Genomic DNA, 22,140 nt, shown 5'->3' on the forward strand with positions numbered 1-22,140 from the left:
GAGGGATTGCCATTTGTCATTGCCATCTCTTGTGCATTGATGTTTTTCCTGACATATGTTCATAGGGCCTTTTTTCCTCCAATTCCCGTCATGAGTCCATCCGTTCAGTTTCACGGTTTTATTAATGTTCACCCTGTAGAAAGTATCCAGTGAAGGGGTTTTCAGGTACCTGCATAGTCTGAACAAACCTTTTGTTTGCTGTGAAAGTCAATAGTATTATGATATTTGTCCAGTTTAGTTACTGAGCAGCCAGTTTGTATGGCCATCATGTACAGGACTTGATTTTGATCCCCATTGGAGTTTGGGAGTTTTCCTTGTTAGAGAATAAGCATGCAGTCGACTCAGTAGACAACAGGTGAGAAGCTATTTGAAGGAAAACTAGTGCTTCTTATTTTTAAAAAATCTGATTCGTACTGCCAGGAGAGTGATGGGATGATAACCCGATTACTGTACTACCCACTGACTGCATCTAGAAGAGAAAGAATTAGTAGTCGCTTGTCACTGTGCAGTTCCTTGGAGATGATCTGTCATCAAGAAGTGAATAGACAGTTATTTTGATATTTATAAGGAGTGTCCAGACTAGTTGCTGTGTGTTAGTTTTTATTTCTTTCAGTTTTACTATAGATTTGTTTCAACTAAATTGCCATATAGTGTCTAAATGGACTGACATATGTATAACATCATTGACAGCTGTATTTTGATTGTTGTTCTATAGTTCCTTAATTAAGATAGTACTTAATTTGTTATGTAAGTAATTTTACAGCTTTGTAAGTGCTATCTGTATATGATTCCACCTAGTCCTGTGTTATCCATTTACCTTAATTCTTTGAGTAAGCCCAGTTTTAATATTATTGATAAACACACATTTTACTCATTTGGTTTAGATTTGTATTATTTCCACTACTCTTGGAGTGATGTTGAAGTGTTTCATGTAGGAAGATATTGGTGCACTGAGACACAAGAAGTTAAAATATCATGACATTGTACTATGGGGGATGGATATTGTTTCTAAAAAACATCATAGGGAAGCATACTATCATTTGAGGATTTTGGAGCTGGGAAGTAAGTAAAACAGTGTGTAAACAGCAAAACAATATTGTTCAGTAGGTGTTACTGAGCAAGTTGGTACAGTGGTAAGACAATGGACTCATATTAAGGAGGATGGTGGTTCAAATCCCCATCCAGTCATACAGCTGAGGTTTCCCTTGCATTGCCCAATCACTTAAGGTGAATGCTGGGATGATTCCTTCAAATGCTCATGGCTAGTTTCCTTCCTCATTCTTCCTCAATCTGAACTTGTGTTATGTCTCTAATGAACTTATTACTGACCCTGATCTTCCTTCATTGTTTCCGTTGTTTCTCCCTTCCTTTCTTGCTTTATTTGGCAGACAGTATTTTTCAAAGTGATTGGTTCTTATATTTCTCAGTGACATGTATTTAGTGAATGGACTAAACCTGTTGTAGTGTGGTTGTATTGTGTTATACAGTAGAAGGTTCATCAACACACATCCTATTTAAGATGAACAGATTGTGAGCATGCTGAGCACCCAACAAATTTCGTATGTCAAACCTTCAACCACCTAGCTTAGAAAACAACTGTGCAAGACATCACTACTATGTACTTCCGTATAATGATTCCAACGATTGCACTGTCAAAACTATCCTTAAGGGAAGCATAGCAAGAAGTCTTTGCTTATCATATACTCTTCCATCCTCTTTCCTTACTTTTCTTTTTCTTTGAGTTCCCTCCTACAATGGGGATTAAAATTAGTGCAGGAAAATGTAGTTACAAAAAGGAGAACAGAACTTATCTTCTGAGTAATTTTTATGACTCATACATGTGGTAATTTAGCTGTGGTAACTGACTGGTGTACATAATGATTTTCCATACAGTACATTTATAAATGATTGCTTGATACAACAAAATATTAACAGGCAATACATTTACAGTAAAGAAGGATCTTGCAAAGGTAAAAATGACCCAATAAAAAATTAGTTGATAAATAGATTGGAAAAGATAAATTATCCATTTATGTTGTTTGGATGGTCAAATATAGAGACAGTTGCAATAGTTCATAAAATTTTGGTCAAATATAGAGACAGTTGCAATAGTTCATAAAATTTTGTTGAATTCCCAAGTGGCATTCAAACTGTGAGAAACAGAGAAGCCAATGCATAAATGTCCAAGTAATGATTAGTAATAATCTAGTGTTGTATCTGCAAGCCAGTTTATACAGGCTTTTTGTGTTGAAGGCTACAATTATTTTTGCTTACATTTTATTTTGTTGGAGTAGTTTCCCTGAAATCTGGTTGCAAATCATTTGTCATTGCTAAATTATGAACACTAGGTGTGTACTACAGGTAATTTCAATGCAAATTGCTTTTGTTTTATCCTGTGCAGTTACCAATGGATCAGGCAGTAATGACAAACCCATGGGTCAAAGAGTTGCAGGGACATCCTGGTACCATGGGAATACCCCTTGAATGGCAGCCAATGGACTCTGATGAGGATGTGAGTATTTAGTTAGTACTCTCATCCTTCTCTAAAGTGAGACAAGGTACTAGGAAAGTGAGGCAGTGTGCTAGGGTCCTTACGCAAGTGAAGGTTAATTTGTTTGTATCCCCAATTAAATTCTAAAAAAAAGAACCTTCCATGTCAAACAAAAGGGAGAGAGGATCCTAAACTGAGTATTTTGAGATGAGGAACTAAAGCCTATTATGCAAGAATACAGTCAGCAGTAAGTGGTCTTATGATTAGTGTTGCTGACTCTTAATGAACAGGCCCCAGGTTCAATTCTCAGCTGTATCAGGAATTTTCTCTGATGAGGATTGTGTGTATGTGTGTGTGTGTGTGTGTGTGTGTGTGTGTATGTATGTGTGTGTGTGTGTGTGTGTGTGTGTTTTGTACTCATCATCATCGATACACAGTTTGCTGAAGTGGCACCAAAAAGACTTGCACCAGGCAGCCAAACTACCCAAAAGGGAACTCCCAGTCAAATATACCATACTCACATGCAAGAACACAGGCTGCTATGAATCTCTCAATAAGCTCTGTTTTCTCTAATGAAATATTTGTGGGGTTACGTATTTTTTCCACATAATCCAACACTATCTCCTTAAACTGTACTGTAATGTAAGACCAATTTTTTGTAATGGGCCATGCCGAACACTCTGTCACTTAAACAACCCAGTTTCTCATATGTTTCTATCTAAAGTGGCAAACTTTCTTTCATTTAGGAATATATGTTCATTCAGGTTTGGGGTTCTGAATCCTGCTGGACCATATATTAAATGTGTTCCTACAGGATTTTGTACCAAGTAATGATCCATCATCAGCAACCAGCCATGAAATGCAAATATTGGTAAACACCATCTTGGCAGCATTGCAGACAGTTGTGCACAGTTTTCCAAGGTAGTATCGACAACATCAGTGTTGAAGACATTGTTGTTTTGAAACACAGTCTGTATGAGCAATTTATAAACGTGCATCACACTCAACTGTGATTCATTTATTATTATTATTATTATTATTATTATTATTATTCTATATTTGCTTATTTTCCTGAAGACCATACAGCCAGTATTCAAGATATTAAACCATCATTCATATTCATTTGTGACCATTAGTTTCTTATTTCAAAATACTTGGTTTAGAAATGTCCTTTTTCCATATAATTTGATTCTAAAGATTTGGGACTCCCTGTATACACTTGCAGAGGTATGTGAAAATGGGGTTATAAACTGTTTCCTAGGTTACATACACTCCTGGAAATGGAAAAAAGAACACATTGACACTGGTGTGTCAGACCCACCATACTTCCTCCGGACACTGCGAGAGGGCTGTACAAGCAATGATCACACGCACGGCACAGCGGACACACCAGGAACTGCGGTGTTGGCCGTCGAACGGCGCTAGTTGCGCAGCATTTGTGCACCGCCGCCGTCAGTGTCAGCCAGTTTGCCGTGGCATACGGAGCTCCATCGCAGTCTTTAACACTGGTAGCATGCCGCGACAGCTCGGACGTGAACAGTATGTGCAGTTGACGGACTTTGAGCGAGGGCGTATAGTGGGCATGCGGGAGGCTGGGTGGACGTACCGCCGAATTGCTCAACACGTGGGGCGTGAGGTCTCCACAGTACATCGATGTTGTCGCCAGTGGTCGGCGGAAGGTGCACGTGCCCCTCGACCTGGGACCGGACCGCAGCGACGCACGGATGCACGCCAAGACTGTAGGATCCTACGCAGTGCCGTAGGGGACCACACCGCCACTTCCCAGCAAATTAGGGACACTGTTGCTCCTGGGGTATCGGCGAGGACCATTCGCAACCATCTCCATGAAGCTGGGCTACGGTCCCGCACACCGTTAGGCCGTCTTCCGCTCACGCCCCAACATCACGCAGCCCGCCTCCAGTGGTGTCGCGACAGGCGTGAATGGAGGGACGAATGGAGACGTGTCGTCTTCAGCGATGAGAGTTGCTTCTGCCTTGGTGCCAATGATGGTCGTATGCGTGTTTGGCGCCGTGCAGGTGAGCGCCACAATCAGGACTGCATACGACCGAGGCACACAGGGCCAACACCCGGCATCGTGGTGTGGGGAGCGATCTCCTACACTGGCCGTACACCTCTGGTGATCATCGAGGGGACACTGAATAGTGCACAGTACATCCAAACTGTCATGGAACCCATCGTTCTACCATTCCTAGACCGGCAAGGGAACTTGCTGTTCCAACAGGACAATGCAAGTCCGCATGTATCCCGTGCCACCCAACGTGCCTTTGAAGGTGTAAGTCAACTACTCTGGCCAGAAAGATCTCCGGATCTGTCCCCCATTGAGCATGTTTGGGACTGGATGAAGCGTCGTCTCACGCGGTCTGCATGTCCAGCACGAACGCTGGTCCAACTGAGGCGCCAGGTGGAAATGGCATGGCAAGCCGTTCCACAGGACTACATCCAGCATCTCTACGATCGTCTCCATGGGGGAATAGCAGCCTGCATTGCTGCAAAAGGTGGATAAACACTGTACTAGTGCCGACATTATGCATGCTCTGTTGCCTGTGTCTATGTGCCTGTGGTTCTGTCAGTGTGATCATGTGATGTATCTGACCCCAGGAATGTGTCAATAAAGTTTCCCCTTCCTGGGATAATGAATTCACGGTGTTCTTATTTCAATTTCCAGGAGTGTATTTAAAAAGGTAGAAATTGTGAAGATGCACTCAGTAATTTTAAAAATTCCTTTCTTGAATTATTTATTTCCTCTGTGTAAAAATTAAAAATGGAAATTGTCCAGTGAGAGCTTCATCAGTAATTTAATGGAATCAAACCTAAACTCTGCAGTAAAGGTACACTAAAATTAACTTCACTAACAGATTAAAAGTTTTGAACTTAAAAAAGAATACTTAAGCATTGAGATAGTTTAGTATTTTATCCCAAAGGCAATGATCTTGGCTTAAGCCATGATCTAACATACCAACCCACAGGCCATGGTTAAGCCATTCTGCCTTATCCTTTCTCCTAAGAAGTCTCTGTGGAATTTGAGAAAGTAGAAGAAAGGTACTGCAAATCAAAGCTTTGATATAATTTGTGGAAGCAGAAGTTTGTCACCTGCCTGGTTAACTGTGGATGTTAAAAGTGGCTGCTTCCAGGAAATGGGGAGCCAGGCTGCTCTCAGTTCAAATCTGTATGATGAAGGCCCATGTCCTGGCCGTCCTGTATGTGGTTTTCAGGCAGTTTTCCACATCCTCATACCTATGTCCCACTTTAGACACGTGTTACTCAAGTTTTTCAAAAACTTTCTCACACTTTCACATTGAATTTACTCAAGACACAGACAGATAAGGTACATGATTCTACGCCGATTCTGTTCTGTGTTGTGAATAGGAAACAAACAACCTCAGATGTTCAGACTCCTTAAATCCACAATCATCATAAGCAGCAGTGTCAGAGTAATCTCAACAAAATTCAAAGTTGTTGTTTTAATTGCTTCTCTGGTACACGGTTTTATCCTGTAAAGGTTGTTCATTATATTTATATACCATTTTAATAATTATTGTGATAGTTATCTATTTTTAGAAAAATTATGTTGACAGCTGGGATTGCAACTGACATTTTATATACTCTTATTTTTATTGGCGCAATTACAAGAACTTTTCCCAGTGTTACTGACAATCTATATCATTTCACTACCTGTTTTATGAATGCACCTATTCTTTTAAACTCAAATCTTCTTGCCATTTCAGAAAATAAAATAGTTATATGTGTTATTCCTTTGAACACATTGCCAATAAAGGATTTACTCATTTAATATTTGTTACATTTTTTCATGCCACTTTGCACCGTAGCTACTTGAAAAGTACTTCCTTTTCTTCAATGTTTGAATAAGATTCCTATTAATGTTAACAGATGTAGTTATATAAAAAATGTAGCATTTTTAGGCACATAATCTATTTGTGTTTTGCATTTATGAATAAGGTTTATGTAACTTCAAATCCTTACAAGTGTCACTGAAGACACGGTAAACAGTGTTTGTGGTTATGTGTGACATTTGATGCACACACAACAGTGGGGAGGAGGAGGGGATGTTCACTCAGTGTAGTCTAGTCATATGTTTCTACTTTGTTAGGATAACATAGAATGTCATCACATCATGAGCACATGGTTTCACTGTAATCCATATATGTGCAGCTGGGGGGGGGGGGGGGGGGGAGGCATTGTTTTATATTTTGTCTAGTTGAGGACTTGGCAAACTGTATTCTGACTTTCAACTTTTTTCCTTTCTTTTAGGGTACAGGGATAATACTAAAGTGATTGAAATCACTCACATTGCTTAACGTTCATGTGGCTCTACGACTAGCAGAAAAAAGAACGTTTACATTCAGTTGACTATTGTATTGCTTTATTTTAACATTATTGCTAGAGTACAACTTACTTTGCATTAAAATATTTTTGATGTTTACAATGTAAACTGCTTAGTCATCATGCTGTTATAGTAACAGTAATATATTGACCAAAATGTTTGTTAATTAAAAGTGTGTGAAATCTCTAAAATTTTAGGAAGCATGGTGAAAACGTTGTTTGTCTCTTATTAAATTTATAGTTAAATTATCACTAGGACTAACTGTTTTCTGTTATTGAACTGTTTGTCAAAGATTTTTAATTGAAGACTGAAAGAAAATGCTAAAACAATAATAGAACAAATTTAAAAATTAGTGGCTGATATTGTTAACATATTTCTGCAGCAGAAAATAAGTGTTACAGCTGTGTCCAGATAGACAACAGATGATCAGAATGATTTGAAACAGAAAGAGGTGTCCTACAAGGAAGTGCCGTATCACCACTCCTGGTTGTAGTAGTAATGGATAAGATCATAAAATCTATCAAGAAAATAGACAGTGAACCAAGTGCCCTGGTTTTTGTTGATAATTTGATAATATGGGGAAAGACAGAAGTGAAGAACAGAAGGAACTTAATGATTGGAACTACACATTCAAAAATTTCAGACTCAAAATAAGTAAAACAAAGAGAGTGGAAATGACCATCAACAGGCAAGGAACTACCTCAAATGTATTTCTAGAATGAGTACGTAGGAAGCATGATCTCGAAAGGCACCACTATTAAGCAGGAAATACTCAGAAGAACAAAGAAAACACCCGGTTTTTACAATCAAATCATAAATCTTCTTCGTGATGATAAAATATGACGAAAAGCAAAAGCAACCATGTGCCACACGTATTTTGTATGAATCCTAACATATGGTTGAGAAACATGTACCCTACTAAACGAAGACTTCAGCAGAATTCAAGCAACAGAAATGAGGTTCATTAGAACTATGAACCAACCAACTAGAAAGGACACAATCAGGTATGAGGTTAATCGAAAAGTATCTGGTATTGAGCTGACTGTTACCAGTGTCATAAAGAAATGTAGACTTCAGTGGTATGGTCACATAATGAGAATGAACAGCAGAAGATCTGCCAAAAGGTATTTCAACCTGAATGTCCTAGGATGAAGACCTCGGGGAAGACTAAGAAAATGCCACGTAGAGACTGTAATATCAGATGTGGAGGAGATGGGACACAAATCGGAAGTTGTCCTGAAACAGAAGATGTATGAAGACAGAAGGAGATGGTGAGTGCTTGTACACCACACCCAGGAAACTGGAGTTGGAAAATGATTGTGAGGGAAATAAGTTCATACCTTTTTGAGAAAAAGTTGACCTCTGTGTGTAATGAACTGGATTTTCACAGCACCCATTAGTTTATTATGAAATTGTGGATGCTGAATATAATAATAATCAAACAGACAATATATACCATGAATTTCATAACTGTGTTGACTTTTATACCTTTGTCAGCAAGCTGAGCAAATTTATTGTTATTGATGGATCAGTGAGACACAAAAACACACTACGAGAGAACTTAAGATATTGTTTCAAATGAGATATCACTCATTCATACATTCATTAGTGTTTAACGTCCTGTCTACAGTGTGGTCCCTTTAGATATATTCATATTGGTACATCATGCTGTATAGATCACATCTTGTAAGACAATCTTTTGGGGCATGGAGTAAGTCAAGTGTACATTGACAATGTGAAGTAGCTTTCATTAATTGGATTTAGAGAGTATATTCTCAGTTAACTATGTTAATGATAATCAAATGTGGATACACTTTTTACTTTTGTAGTTCTGGCAGCTACAGACACACACAGGAAATTGGATGTATGACAAAAAAAGATGAAATGAAATCCGTCATGGATTAATTGTGAAAAGTCACCCAAAACACCAGCCTAAGAAGTAGGACTGGAGAAATGAGATCCAAGTTAATTGCTGTTGCTTTACTTTGTTCTTAAAAATCTGTAAATGAATATCTCATACAATTAGCGGAAAATTGGTATCTGTAGATTCAGATCTGTTTGCTTACATTGAAATATTTGGCTACATTTTGACAAAGTTAAAATATTAAACTAGAGAAATAATTCTGTCTGTTTCCATTCATATGGGTTATGTAATATTTTATTGGCAAGACCATAGTTACAGAAATCACAGTTTCATAATACAGAAACATTTCAAAAAATTAGGTCTAATGTTAATCATAGATCATCTTGCAGATACTGCCTTAAAAAATCTAATTAATATACTTATTAATGGCCTTTGATGTTACCAATATTTCTTCCCAATTTATAGTTTTATCTATTAGCAAGCTGTTCTTGCTTGTCTAGAACTGAGTATATGATTCTTTGTGGATTGTGTCTGGTAAGGTTGAGTTTTGGTCCTTAATTATGACATAAACATTGTAGTTTTTGAAACTTCCTGGCAGATCAAAACTGTGTGCCTGACCGAGACTCAAATTCGGGACCCTTGCCTTTCGCAGGCAAGTGCTCCACCATCTGAGCCACCGAAGCACAACTCACGCCCGGTACTCACAGCTTTACTTCTGCCAGTATACCTGGCGTGAGTCATGCTTCGGTGGCTCAGATGGTGGAACACTTGCCCGTGAAAGGCAAGGATCCCGAGTTCGGGTCTAGGTCGGGCACACAGTTTTGATCTGCCAGGAAGTTTCATATCAGCGCACACTCCACTGCAGAGTGAAAATCTCATTCTGATTGTAGTTTTTGTTAAGAACATGAGTGAACCAAGTACCAAATGTGGTGGGGTTCACATGTTATACACCCCTGTTTTCAATTTAGTTTTATTTCTGTGATGCAGTCTGTAAATGTGCCGTAATGTCTTATTTTCCAACCAGAACTGGTTACTACTGATATTCCAAGGCTTCGTCACAGTCACAGAATATACCATAGATTTGATTCTTCTTGTTTCTCTGTGCCAGGTCTTAATTTGTTAGGTCACATTTGTCATTTTTTGGTAAAATGAAATGTCGTGTGAAGGGCCTCCCGTCAGGTAGACCGTTCACCTGGTGCAAGTATTTTGATGTGATGCCACTTCGGCAACTTGCGCGTTGATGGGGATGAAATGATGATGATTAGGACAACACGACACCCAGTACCTGAGTTGAGAAAATCTCCTACCCAGCCGGGAATCGAACCCGGGCCCTTTGGATTGACTGTCTGGACAGTCTGTTGCGCTGACCACTCAGCTACTGGGGGCGGAAAAGCTGCGCTGAGAGCAGTGGAGGCCGCTAAGAGATTACATTGGAGGCGGGGGGGGGGGGGGGGGGGGGACCTGGGGGGGGATTGTTTTGTAGCATCAAACATGTTATGAAATTTTGTCAATAATTCAAATATTTTGTAATATATCATTTCAAACAAAACATATCGGAAAACAGAATTAAACTAATTACTACAACAGTGCCCTTCTTACACACAGTAAGTCTTTGATATATTCCTTGAGAATGTCATAACAAGCATTTAACATTTAGAGAGAGAGCGAGAGAGAGAAAGTGGTTGCTTTAGCTATCTTTTTTGCATGTCTGTAAGAGATATAAATCGCAACACAAACTCTGAAAATCTCTCTCACACATACAAACATACAAATCAGATTTCTTCACTGCTCAAAGGATATGTGTGGTCACTTTTAAATTGCAGTTGTAAGTGGTTTTTTTATGTATGGTTGTGTATGATTGGCAAATAAGTCTATCACTCTTGAATTGAAAGCTTTGGTTTGATACACAAATATATTTTCATAGGCACTCAGTCATTCCTCTTTCAAAGTGTTTTGTAGAAACGTTTAAATTCTCTTGAGCATTGAAAAGCACCACTCAGCTTCTGATGTCGAGACAGGCATCATGATTAGCAGTTTCTAAACTTTAACAGTCTCTTCGAAATGTCACAAAGCTCATCCTCTAGAATCAGTGAAAGAAACGGAACTGCGCCAGGAACTGCTCTCAAATCTGGCCTAGCATAGAAGACTTGAAGCTCACCCTTCAACTTCCTTTTTTCCAGAAATGTATACGTGTCTGAAATTTCAAGGTATTTGTCTGGAAAATTTGAGTTCTGTATGTCTTGTTTTGCTTTGGTTGGTTCAGTTAACTTCTTCTGAAGATGACTGAAAAGCATGAGGCATTATCTTGTAGGAAAATGATAGGCAGAAAATGAATTTGTTATTTTGCAGTCTTTGTATGAATCAGCTTTCTCAATAGTAGAAGATGGTTTTATGCTCTAACATGTTTCAATGACTTCCATAACAGTAATAGGATCTTCCCTGTTTCCATAAACATCTTTTGCTATTCGTAAATGGTAATTGCATCTTGTGACACACTCACACAGGGCAAGCTTTTTTGAATAATGCTATGCACCAATTCTGATCTCTGTGGCAATTTAGAAGAGAAAGATGAAATACCTCAAAACTGTGCAAAAAGGATGTGAGCTTTGTGATTAACAAAGATTGCCATAGACATAATAAAGTTGAACTGATGCACATAACAATGGATGTATTTTGCATTTGGATATTTGTTTTTAATTAATTTATGAATGCCATTTGTTTTGCCTCTCATAACATTTGTACTGTTGTAGTTCTGAGCTATCAGTTTTGCTCAAACATTGCCAATTAATGGTTGAATTTCTTTCACAATACTCTCAGACATAGTATGAGTATTCAGACTTTCTGGATTGACAAAGTTCCAAAATCTTTCAACAGGTTTTCCTTCAACAACTTAATGCAAAGACAATAATTAACAGAAATTTGCAATACACATTTGTGGTTTAATCCATGATCATTGTAGCTGATTGGCACATTTTATTTTTTTATGAACTTCATCATGCTACAGTTCCAACATGCATTGCAGTAGTTCGTTCTCAACTGTCTTAGAAATGTTTTTAAATGCTGGTGTTTGACTGAGATGAGCTTGAAGATCCTTTATCCAGTTCTACAATGATCTGAGGTAGCTCACGAAAAACCCCCTTATTTTGAGAGGCATCAGTTTCATTGTCGCTCCTGAGAACCAGTTCCAAAATGTCACAGAACCAAATACTGTTTACACTTAAATTCAATAAATATTTATTCTTTTGTACATGTTTGTTGTGGCTGTCAGCTGTTTATCTACATTGCAAATCTAATTTCTGCTGAATCTTGGTTTTGCTTAGAAATGAAAGACTAGGTATATTATTCATGTGTCACTTTGACATTTCATATACTTTCAGTTTAGTCCATATACGCCCAATATCATTTATTCTGGTAGACACCAATGAACATCTCCCCCAAATAATATACAAGTAAAGAGACAGTGTTGTTTTCTTCACAGCCATAAATCCATTTGTTCCTTTAGTAAATTTCCAGATTGAAGTTACAGCATCGACTTTTTGTGTGCTGCCACAGATTCAGATTCGTGAGTGGCCTACCTGGAGTTTTTATGTGAATTTTTTCACTGAGAGTCTTGTCACTAAATGGTGTCTTTTAATAACTCACTTATTTTGTTCATGTTTTGTACTTTCACAGTCAATTTTCACTTACAGCTAACACTTTGCACACAGCTATATACAGTCAATTACTACACACACAAACAATGTTGACACTTGATGCAATGGGTGACGGGAGTGACAGTAAAGGCATTTCCCATTTACAGTCACTCCCATGTATTTTCTTATGTTGTTTCATTACTTGCATTTTTCTTTTTTTAGTTAGCTGTATTGCTCTGTAATCATTTGGAATTTGAAATATCATTAATTGATTCACATGTCAGATTCAATAGATACTTATGTAAAGGGAACCTTCGGGAATGTCAAATAAGTTTTAGAATACATCATTAGTCACAAGCAGCTTTGTATGCAAGTGGGAAGAATATCAGTGCTACCTGATACTATGGGCAGAGCCATTGTGGTGAAAGGGCAGAACTCTGCTCTCCAGTGGATATTGTTCTTTCATCATTGACTGTGTGCATTTGCTGCTGGTGGAGTGTTTTCTAGGTGGCTGATGTATTGAGCTAGTGTGACAATGTTTTGACTGCTTGAGCAACATCTATTCCTGGCTTATTACTCCATGCAGCTATGCCTAACACTGCCACCTTAATCCTCCTTTATTAGATTGGTGTAGATATTCAGCATTGCAACTGTAGTGATTTACCTCAGAGTCCAGCTATGCTGTGCCATGTACTTCCTCGGCATCAAACTTCTTGGTTCTGTCCAGATTTCTGTAAGTAAAGTGGCTATAAAATAAAACACTACTCTCTACTTAAATGAAGTGTACATTTTTTTGAAATAATTATGTATGTTATCATAAACTTTCAAAGGTTACACGGGAACCAACTAATATCACTGTCTCAGAGACTTCTCGTTAACTTTCTGTCTGTGAATATTATATAACAACAATTGCTTATATACCTCATATTCATCTTCCTTGGTGCCAGAAATCTTCCATGGTGCCAGAGCTCCTTCATCCCTCCTTACTCCACAGAGATTACAAATGCTCTCCAGCATATCGATTCCCCACCTGTTGAGTAATACTTTCACACCATACATGGTTCAGTGTTTATAAACTAACTGCAATCACGCATCTTTACTCTAAGGCTATATTTGATGTACATGATACATGCCCTTTGTGAATTGCATGGATCACTACATATCCCTTCCCTAAGAGAAAAGATATTATGATCATACACTTAACAATCAATCACTACAAACATAGATTGCGATTTTTGCTCTGCAGTGGAGTATGTGCTGATATGAAACTTCCTGGAAGATTAAAACTATGTGCCAGACCGAGACTCTTAACTCGGAACTTTTGCCTTTCACGTGCAAGTGCTCTCTCAGGTGGTAGAGCACATGTCCACAAAAGGCATAGGTCCAGAGTTAGAGTCTTGATCAAACACACAGTTTTAATCTGCCAAGAAGTTTCATATCAGCACACACTCTGCTGCAGAGTGAAAATCTCATTCTGGAAACATCCACCAGGCTGTGGCTAAGCCATGTCACCACAGTATCTTTTCTTCAAGGGGTATTAGTTCTGCAGGTTCGCAGGAGAGCTTCTGTGAAGTTTGGTATGTGTAGGAGACGAGGTACTGGCAGAAGTGGAGCTGCGAGATGGGGCATGAGTTGTGCTTGGGTAGCTCAGATGGTAGAGCACTTGCCTACGAAAGGCCAAGCTCCCAATTTCAAGTCTCAGTCTCAGTCCAGCACACAGGGTTAATCTGCCAGGAAGTTTCAGTACAAAAATGCATATCCTCTAATTAGAATTTTCATTAAATTGATTGTTTTATATTTAATAGCTCCTCTACTTTGGCCAGCATAGTGACATAGAGTGAACCATAATTACATTTCTTTCTTTTGGTACACTTTCAGCTTTTAACCATTAATTCCATTAATTTATATTCATACCTTTGGAAAAGCAATTGTTATACAATTTTAAGAACAAACATCAGATTATGCAGAGACTCAAATACTGACAGTAACCTACAGAGTTAGCTAATTCTTTACTTTCTCAGTTTAATACCCAGTTGAGAGGACATGCTCCCTTACACAGGGTCTTTATTCCTTTTCTTAGTGAATATTACCCTGAACCATTTCTCCCTCATTGAGGCTATCTTTCCAGGGATTCAGTAGTCTTTTCCTCTTATTTCGTAGGCCCTGTCACTAAAGTGCTTGGGATTCTCCCTTCCATTGATCCACCAAAATCTGGCTTAAGCTCGCTTCTTTTGGGATTACTTACCTGTAACTCCCAATTTGAAGAAGCTCACCCTCCTTTTCTACTACACTACTTTGTACGTCTATGCTTCTCCCCTTTCATTTCATCTCATCTTAAGGCTGAACCCTCCATGAAACTCCAGCTACCTTCCTTTTTTCCACCACTAGTCTATCTTCCTTTCTCCAAAACTCCTTGTCCTTTATAGCATTAGCTTGTCATTTCTATATCAAGCTTATCAAACTAAACACAAACCCACCTCCAACACATCAAATTACTGCAATGTCAGTTATGTCCTTGATAATCATGACTTAATGCACCTTATACCATGTCAAGAGAGTACCGTATTTACTCAAATCTAAGCCACACTTTTTTACTGGTTTTTGTAATCCAAAAAACCACCTGCGGCTTAGAATCAAGTGCAAAGCAAGAGGAAGTTCCGAAAAATGTTGGTGGGTGCTGCCACAACTAACTTCTGCCTTCCAAAATATGTAGTGCTACACAGGCATGCTTTGTAGGCACAAAGATAAATACTGGTACCAAATCCTCTGCATCAGTAAATAAATTAAAAAAAAGGTGGAAGACGAGCTTTTTTCTCCGCCCCGTGTTTCGACTACTGCATTTTCATATATTATCCAACGAAGTAAATACAAATTCTGTATTGTTCATCTTCGAATGTAGCAGCATTTCAATGTACTACGAAAATCCGACTGGCAAGACTGTTTGGGATGTTTGTCAATATAGCCAACTCTACTTGTCAATATGGCCAACTCTACGTTCTGAATTTTTTCCTACCTGTGAGAAGAGATGGTTGCTAATAGGAACTTTTATGAATTGTGAATCACATGCAGTATTTTCTTTACCATAAGAATAATACAAATATAAACGTTTTGCCATGTATTGTTTCATGTTTGCTGCTATCTCATTTAAATCCTGTCTGCCTAATAAACTACGAAACTAGAGTGAGACAACAGCAAACGTGGAAGAATATACATATCATGTCACGTTTATATTCGTATTATTCTTATGCCTAATAATGATAAGAGTCAGAAATGAAACACAGCAATTGACTAGATTTTTAAATATAAGATGACTCTAATTTCTGCACAAAATGTAATGTACTAAAGAGGGGCCTGCAAAGATTTTCAAATGGAGAAAATTTTTTGCTAAACTCTCGTTCAGAACATCTTCTGTCATACACAGTCTATTATTTGGTTCTTGTTGATCATTATCAAAGAAAGCAGCACTGTAAGTAACAACAAATAGCAGTCTCTTGCCATCGTTTCGCTAATGAGACGATTCCTCGTTTTTTTAGCGCGCATAAAAGCAAGCCATGCGAGTGGTGACAGGCCGTAAACACGCACTATCAGAATTCGAACACCTATAGCAAAGAAAACGGCGCTTATCAGATCAAAGAAAAATAAGCAATCAATTCAAACCAGACGAAGCACATGAAAAAGGAAGGGTACTCATATAAATTGTACGGAATGCCTGATGCATAGCAATGGCTACCTGGTAAAGCTTAACTGCTAAGCTTACGACTGTAGCTGTATCGTTATTCATTTGACCTAAATTGTGTCTCATATTACAATGGACAAAATTTGTTTCTATTTGGAGATGCGGCCAAAAACTTTTCTCTCCCCTTGAATTTCGAGTCTCATTTTTCAGGTGCGGCTTAGATTCGAGTAAATACGGTAGTTCACTATCATTGTCATACATTAAATATAATTTCTATATTCGGTCTATTCATCAGTCGATACTCGATTGAGGTGATATTGCTACCCATGATTATCATCCCTTAAAAAAAAGTTAAGTTACAAACCCAACCCTTGTTTTTACCATATGATGGTAAATAACCTGCCTCTTTGGTCAGCGATCTTACACTAAAGAAATAAATAAAAGTTGACAGTATTTGTTTACACACTTTCACCATTAATAACTGTCTTTGTTGCTACTGTGCTTCGTTCCCAAGTTTAATTTAATGGTGCCTTACACTGCCTTGGGCAACGGCCTTGCCACAGTGGCTACACCGGCCTCCGTGAGTTCAGCAAAGTTAACCGCGTTCAGGTGTGCACTTGGATGGGTGACTATCCAGGCTGCCATGTGCTGTTGCCATTTTTCGGGGTGCACGCAGCCTCATGATGCCAATTGAGGAGCTACTCAACTGAATGGTAGTGGCTCTGGTCAAAGAAAACCATCGTAACGACCGGGAGAGTGGTGTGCTGACCACACGCCCCTTCTATCCACATCCTCAACTGAGGAGGACGCAGCGGTCAGATGGTCCCGTTGGGCCACTTGTGACCTGAAGATGGAGTGCTTTATACCGCCTTAACATATCAGTATAATATAATCCTTTTTATTGACCAGTTTCTGTATCGGCCAAGAAAATTGCTGTGGGAAGTGGTACGATTAAAACTTTGTAAGGAGCACTATATTGAGGGAAAAACTGGTGTTTGATTTCTTCAGATTTGAGCTATGGTGTACTCCCATATCAAAGGTGGGTGTTGTAGCTTTTTCATTATATTTATGACGGTGACACTTAAGTGTTATTACTCAATGGATGAATTCATGCGGGACAAACTGGAAATTTGAGCTGGTTACAATGTGTTACACATTTCAAGAAATATCCTTATAGTGTTATTATTTATGATAGTGCTATTATTTATTAATGTAGAAATCATTGTAACTGTTTTACAAATTTTTGACATGTTTCCTGTACGCAAACGAAATGGATTGCAAATGTACATCACGAGATGACTAAAACAGAATTCATAATATGCAGCCTTTTATTTGCTAGTAATTATAAATTTTCTTTTACAGCATTGTCTAAACTGTCTCCATGTACATTATTATCATCGTCTGGCCATTTAAATAATTTCAACAGTGACTTGCTATGAATTTACTTTGCATTATTTCGTTGGGAGTATTTCAACAGTGGCTTGCTATCAATTTACCTTGCATTATTTCGTTGGGAGATAAACCAGAAGATAAATAAGGAAGTTCATTCGGTATTACTTGGAATTCTGGTGTTTTCTGTGCCCAAGTTACATGTCTGTTTGAATAGTATGTTCTACGTAACCTACCAATTTTTTTCGCAATAGGTTCACAAGGTTTACTTTGCGGTTGGTATTTCGAGATAGCAATGTCCTACAGTTTCCTATGCTAAAAACTCTGTAAAGGATTTACACATAAACTGTGGGCTGTTGTTTGTCAGCAATCTTATGTGGCTTTCCTATCTCTGAGAAATATTCCCGAAAACATCTAGTCATCATCTTTGTGTTGACTTGTTTAATAGAAAATAGTTTAACATACTTAGACCAACATTCAGCTAGTACAAATATATACTCTACCCATTGGCAGTTGGCCAAAGAAATCAGCAGCTGTGAGGTCATGTAAGGCTTTAGGTAGTATTTGTTATAACTTATACATTATCGCTTGATTGTTGTCATTCATCTTTTTGCAAGGTTCACATGCAATTAGTACAGACTGTACTTTTTTATTTAAATTCTTAAAGTAGTAAAATTTTATTGTATGTTGAACACATTTTTGTACCCCAAAGTGTCCATACCTTTGATGAACAAATGTAATTAAATCAAGTTCTACAGATTTTGGTATACACAGTGTCCATTTGAGTCTAATTTTCTTTGCTTTTGAAAACAAATCTATCTTTCTAGGATCTTCTCCCTTTTATGGTGTTGGTTGTTTTTGTGGTCTTCAGTCCAGAGACTGGTTTGATGCAGCTCCCCATGCTACTCTATCCTGTGCAAGCTTCTTCACGTCCAAGTACCTACTGCAACCTACGTCCTTCTGAATCTGCTTAGTGTATTCGTCTTTTGGTCTCTGTCTATGATTTTTGCCCTCCAGTACTAAATTGGTGATCCCTTAATGCTTCAGAATGTGTCCTACTGACTGATCCCTTCTTCTAGTCAAGTGATGCCACAGATTCCTCTTCCCCCTAATTCTGATCACTACCTCCTCATTAATTATGTGATCTACCCATCCAATCTTCAGTATTCTTCTGTAGCACCACATTTCAAAAGCTTCTATTTTCTTCTTGTCTAAACTGTTTATTGTCCATACATGGCAACACTCCATACAAGTACTTTCAGAACAGACATCCTAGCACTTAAATCTATACTTGATGTTAACAAACCTCTCTTCTCCAGAAGTGCTTTCCTTGCTATAGTCAGTCTACACTTTATATCCTCTCTACTTCGACCATCATCAGTTACTTTGCTCCCCAAGTAGCATAACTCATTCACTACTTTAAGTGTCTCATTTCCAAATCTAATTCTCTCAGCATCGCCCAATTTAATTCGACTACATTCCATTATCCTTGTTTTGCTTTTGTTGATGTTCATCTTATATCCTCCTTTCAAGATACCATCCATTCCGTATAACTGCTCTTCCAGGTCCTTTGCTATTTCTGACAGAATTACAATGTCATCGGCAAACCTCAAAGTTTTTATTTCTTCTCCATGGATTCTAATTCCTACTCCAAAGTTTTCTTTTGTTTCCTTTACTGCCTGCTCAATATACAGATTGAATAGCATCGGGGAGAGGCTACAACCCTGTCTCACTCCCTTCCCAACCACTGCTTCCCTTTCATGTCCCTCGACTCTTATAACTGCCATCTGGTTTCTGTACAAACTGTAAATAGCCTTTCGCTCCCTGTATTTTACCCCTACCAACTTCAGAATTTGAAAGAGGATATTAAAGTCAACATTGTCAAAAACTTTATCTAAGTCTACAAATGCTAGAAATGTAGGTTTGCCTTTCCTTGATCTGTCTTCTAAGATAAGTCATAGGGTCAGTATTGCCTCAGGTGTTCCAACATTTCTATGCAATCCAAACTGATCTTCCCTGAGGTCGACTTCTACCAGTTTTTCCATTCGTCTGTAAAGAATTTGTATTAGTATTTTTCAGCCATGACTTATTAAACTGATAGTTCTGTAATTTTCACACCTGTCAACGCCTGCTTTCTTTGGAATTGGAGTTATTATATTCTTCTTGAAGTCTGAGGGTATTTTGCCTGCCTCATACATCTTGCTCACCAGCTAGTTGAATTTTGTCATGGCTGGCTCTCCCAAGGCTATCAGTAGTTCTAATGGAATGTTGTCTACTCCCGAGGCCTTGTTTCAACTTAGGTCTTTCAGTGCTCTGTCAAACTCTACATACAGTGTCATATCTCCCATTTCATCTTTGTCTATGTCCTCTTTCATCTCCATAATATTGCCCTCAAGAACATCGCCCTTGTATAGACCCTCTATATACTCCTTCCGCCTTTCTGCCTTCCCTTCTTTGCTTAGAACTGGTTTTCCATCTGAGCTCTTGACATTCATTCAAGCAGTTCTCTTTTCTCCAAAGGTCTCTTTAATTTTCCTGTAGGCAGTACCTATCTTATCTCTAGTGATATATGCCTCTGCATCCTTACATTTGTCCTCTAGCCATCCCTGCTTAGCCATTTTGCACTTCCTGTTGATCTCATTTTTGAGACGTTGGTATTCCTTGGCCTGCTTCATTTACTTCATTTTTATATTTTTTCCTTTCATCAGTTAAATTCAATATCTCTTCTGTAACCCAAGGATTTCTACCAGCCCTCTTCTTTTTACTTACTTGATCCTCTGCTGTCTTCACTATTTCATCTCTCAAAGCTACCCATTTTTTTCTGCTGTATTTCTTTCCCCTGTTATTGTCAATTGTTCCCTAATACTCTCTCAGAAACTCTCTACAACCTCTGGTTCTTTCAGTTTATCCAGATTCCATCTCCTTAAATTCCCATCTTTTTGCAGTTTCTTCAGTTTTAATGTACAGTTCATAACCAATAGATTGTGGTCAGAGACCACATCAGTTCTCCTGGAAATGTCTTACAATTTAAAACCTGGTTTTACCATTATATAATCTATCTGAAACCTTCCAGTGTCTCTAGGCCTCTTCCACATATACAACCTACTTTCATGACTCTTAAACCAAGTGTTAGCTGTGATTAAGTTATGCTCTGTGCAAAATTCTACCACATGGCTCCCTCTTTTATTCCTTATCCCCATTCCATATTCACCTACTACTTTTCCTTCTCTTCCTTGTCCTACTATCAAATTCCAGTCCCCCATGACTATTAAATTTTCGTCTCCCTTCACTATCTGAGTAATTTCTTTTATCTCATCATACATTTCTTCAATCTCTTTGTTATCTGTGGAGCTAGTTGGCTTGATACTTGTACTACTGTGGTAGGTGTGGGATTCATTTCTATCTTGGCTACAATAATACGGCCACTATGCTGTTCATAGTAGCTTATCCGTGCTCCTGTTTCTTTATTAATTATTAAATCTACTCTTGCCTTACCCCTATTTTATTTTGTATTTATGACCCTGTATTCACTTGACCAGAAGTCCTTTCCCTTCTACCACCACACTTCACTAATTCCCACTATATCTAACTTCAATCTACCATTTCCCTTTTTAAACTTTCTAACCTACCTGCCCGATTAAGGGATCTGACATTCCAAGCTCCGATCCACAGAATGCCAGTTTTGTTTCTCCTGATAATGACGTCCTTCTGAGTAGTCCCTGCTCGGAGATCCAAATGGGGGACTATTTTACCTCAGGAATATTTTACCCAAGAGGATGCCATCATCATTTAATGATACAGTAAAGCTACATGCCCTCGAGAAAAATTACAGGTGTAGTTTCCCCTTGCTTTGAGCCGTTAGCAGTACCAGCACAGCAAGGCTCAGTGTGGTTAATCTTACACAGCCAGATCAGTCAGTCATCCAGACTGTGCCCCTGCAACTACTGAAAAGGCTGCTGCCCATCTTCCGGAACCACACGTTTGTCTGGCCTCTCAACAGCTACCTTTCGGTTGTGGTTGCACCTACTGTACAGTTATCTGTATCGTTGATTCTCGCAAGCGTCCCCACAAACGGCAATGTTCATTGTTCATTGGGGGGGGGGGGGGGGGCTTTTGTGGTAATGACCTGGAAAACACTCGCAGGAAATATGTTGGATGTACTTCCCCATCTGGTTTAAACTTTGGAAAATGCTTATAAAATTGCATTCCGCTTCTCGACTGTAATTCCTCTAAAAGTGCTGCTGCATTAAAAGATTTAACTTTAACCTGATGTGTGTTAATTCCCTTCTAATTTTTGCCAGTTTGTCCCATAGTCTTTTAAACTCATTGGTGTTGTAGTGACTTCCTCTCTGGAAACCTGCCCAATTCATGAAGTGCATAAAGTCTCCAGAAATTTATGATCTAACAATGCTTGTATTTTTTCCTCCAAACCTGACTGCTGTATCTCATGTGAATATATGGAATCTGTGTTGTCACTTCTCTGCTAGCAAAAATTACATACACTGTCTACGCTCATAAGCAAATCTTCAATATGGTCATATATCTCTTCCCAAACTAAGTCACATTGTTTGAAGATTTTGGTGTACATTTCTTCAGTACGAAGCTAGTGTCATCAACAAACAGAAATATTTTAGAATTACCTGTAATACTAGAGGGCATATCATTTATATAAATAAGGAACAGGAGTGGCCCCAACACTGATCCCTGGTGCACCCTTCCATTTGA

The 22,140-nt window shown here is 38.5% G+C and overlaps 1 protein-coding gene across 8 annotated transcripts in view; it reads left to right on the forward strand.

The window, feature by feature from the left end:
- The window catches only part of LOC126278680 (ankyrin repeat and IBR domain-containing protein 1-like), a 579,195-nt gene that overhangs the window by 459,748 nt on the left and 97,307 nt on the right, over positions 1–22,140 (forward strand). For all 8 annotated transcript variants that reach the window (XM_049978928.1, XM_049978932.1, XM_049978933.1 and 5 more), the window contains one exon: positions 2,402–2,512. In XM_049978928.1, coding sequence (XP_049834885.1) covers positions 2,402–2,512 — 111 coding nt within the window. The remainder of the gene's footprint in view (positions 1–2,401; positions 2,513–22,140) is intronic.

This window comes from Schistocerca gregaria, chromosome 6 (genome assembly GCF_023897955.1).
Source record: "Schistocerca gregaria isolate iqSchGreg1 chromosome 6, iqSchGreg1.2, whole genome shotgun sequence".
Lineage (NCBI taxonomy): Eukaryota > Metazoa > Arthropoda > Insecta > Orthoptera > Acrididae > Schistocerca > Schistocerca gregaria.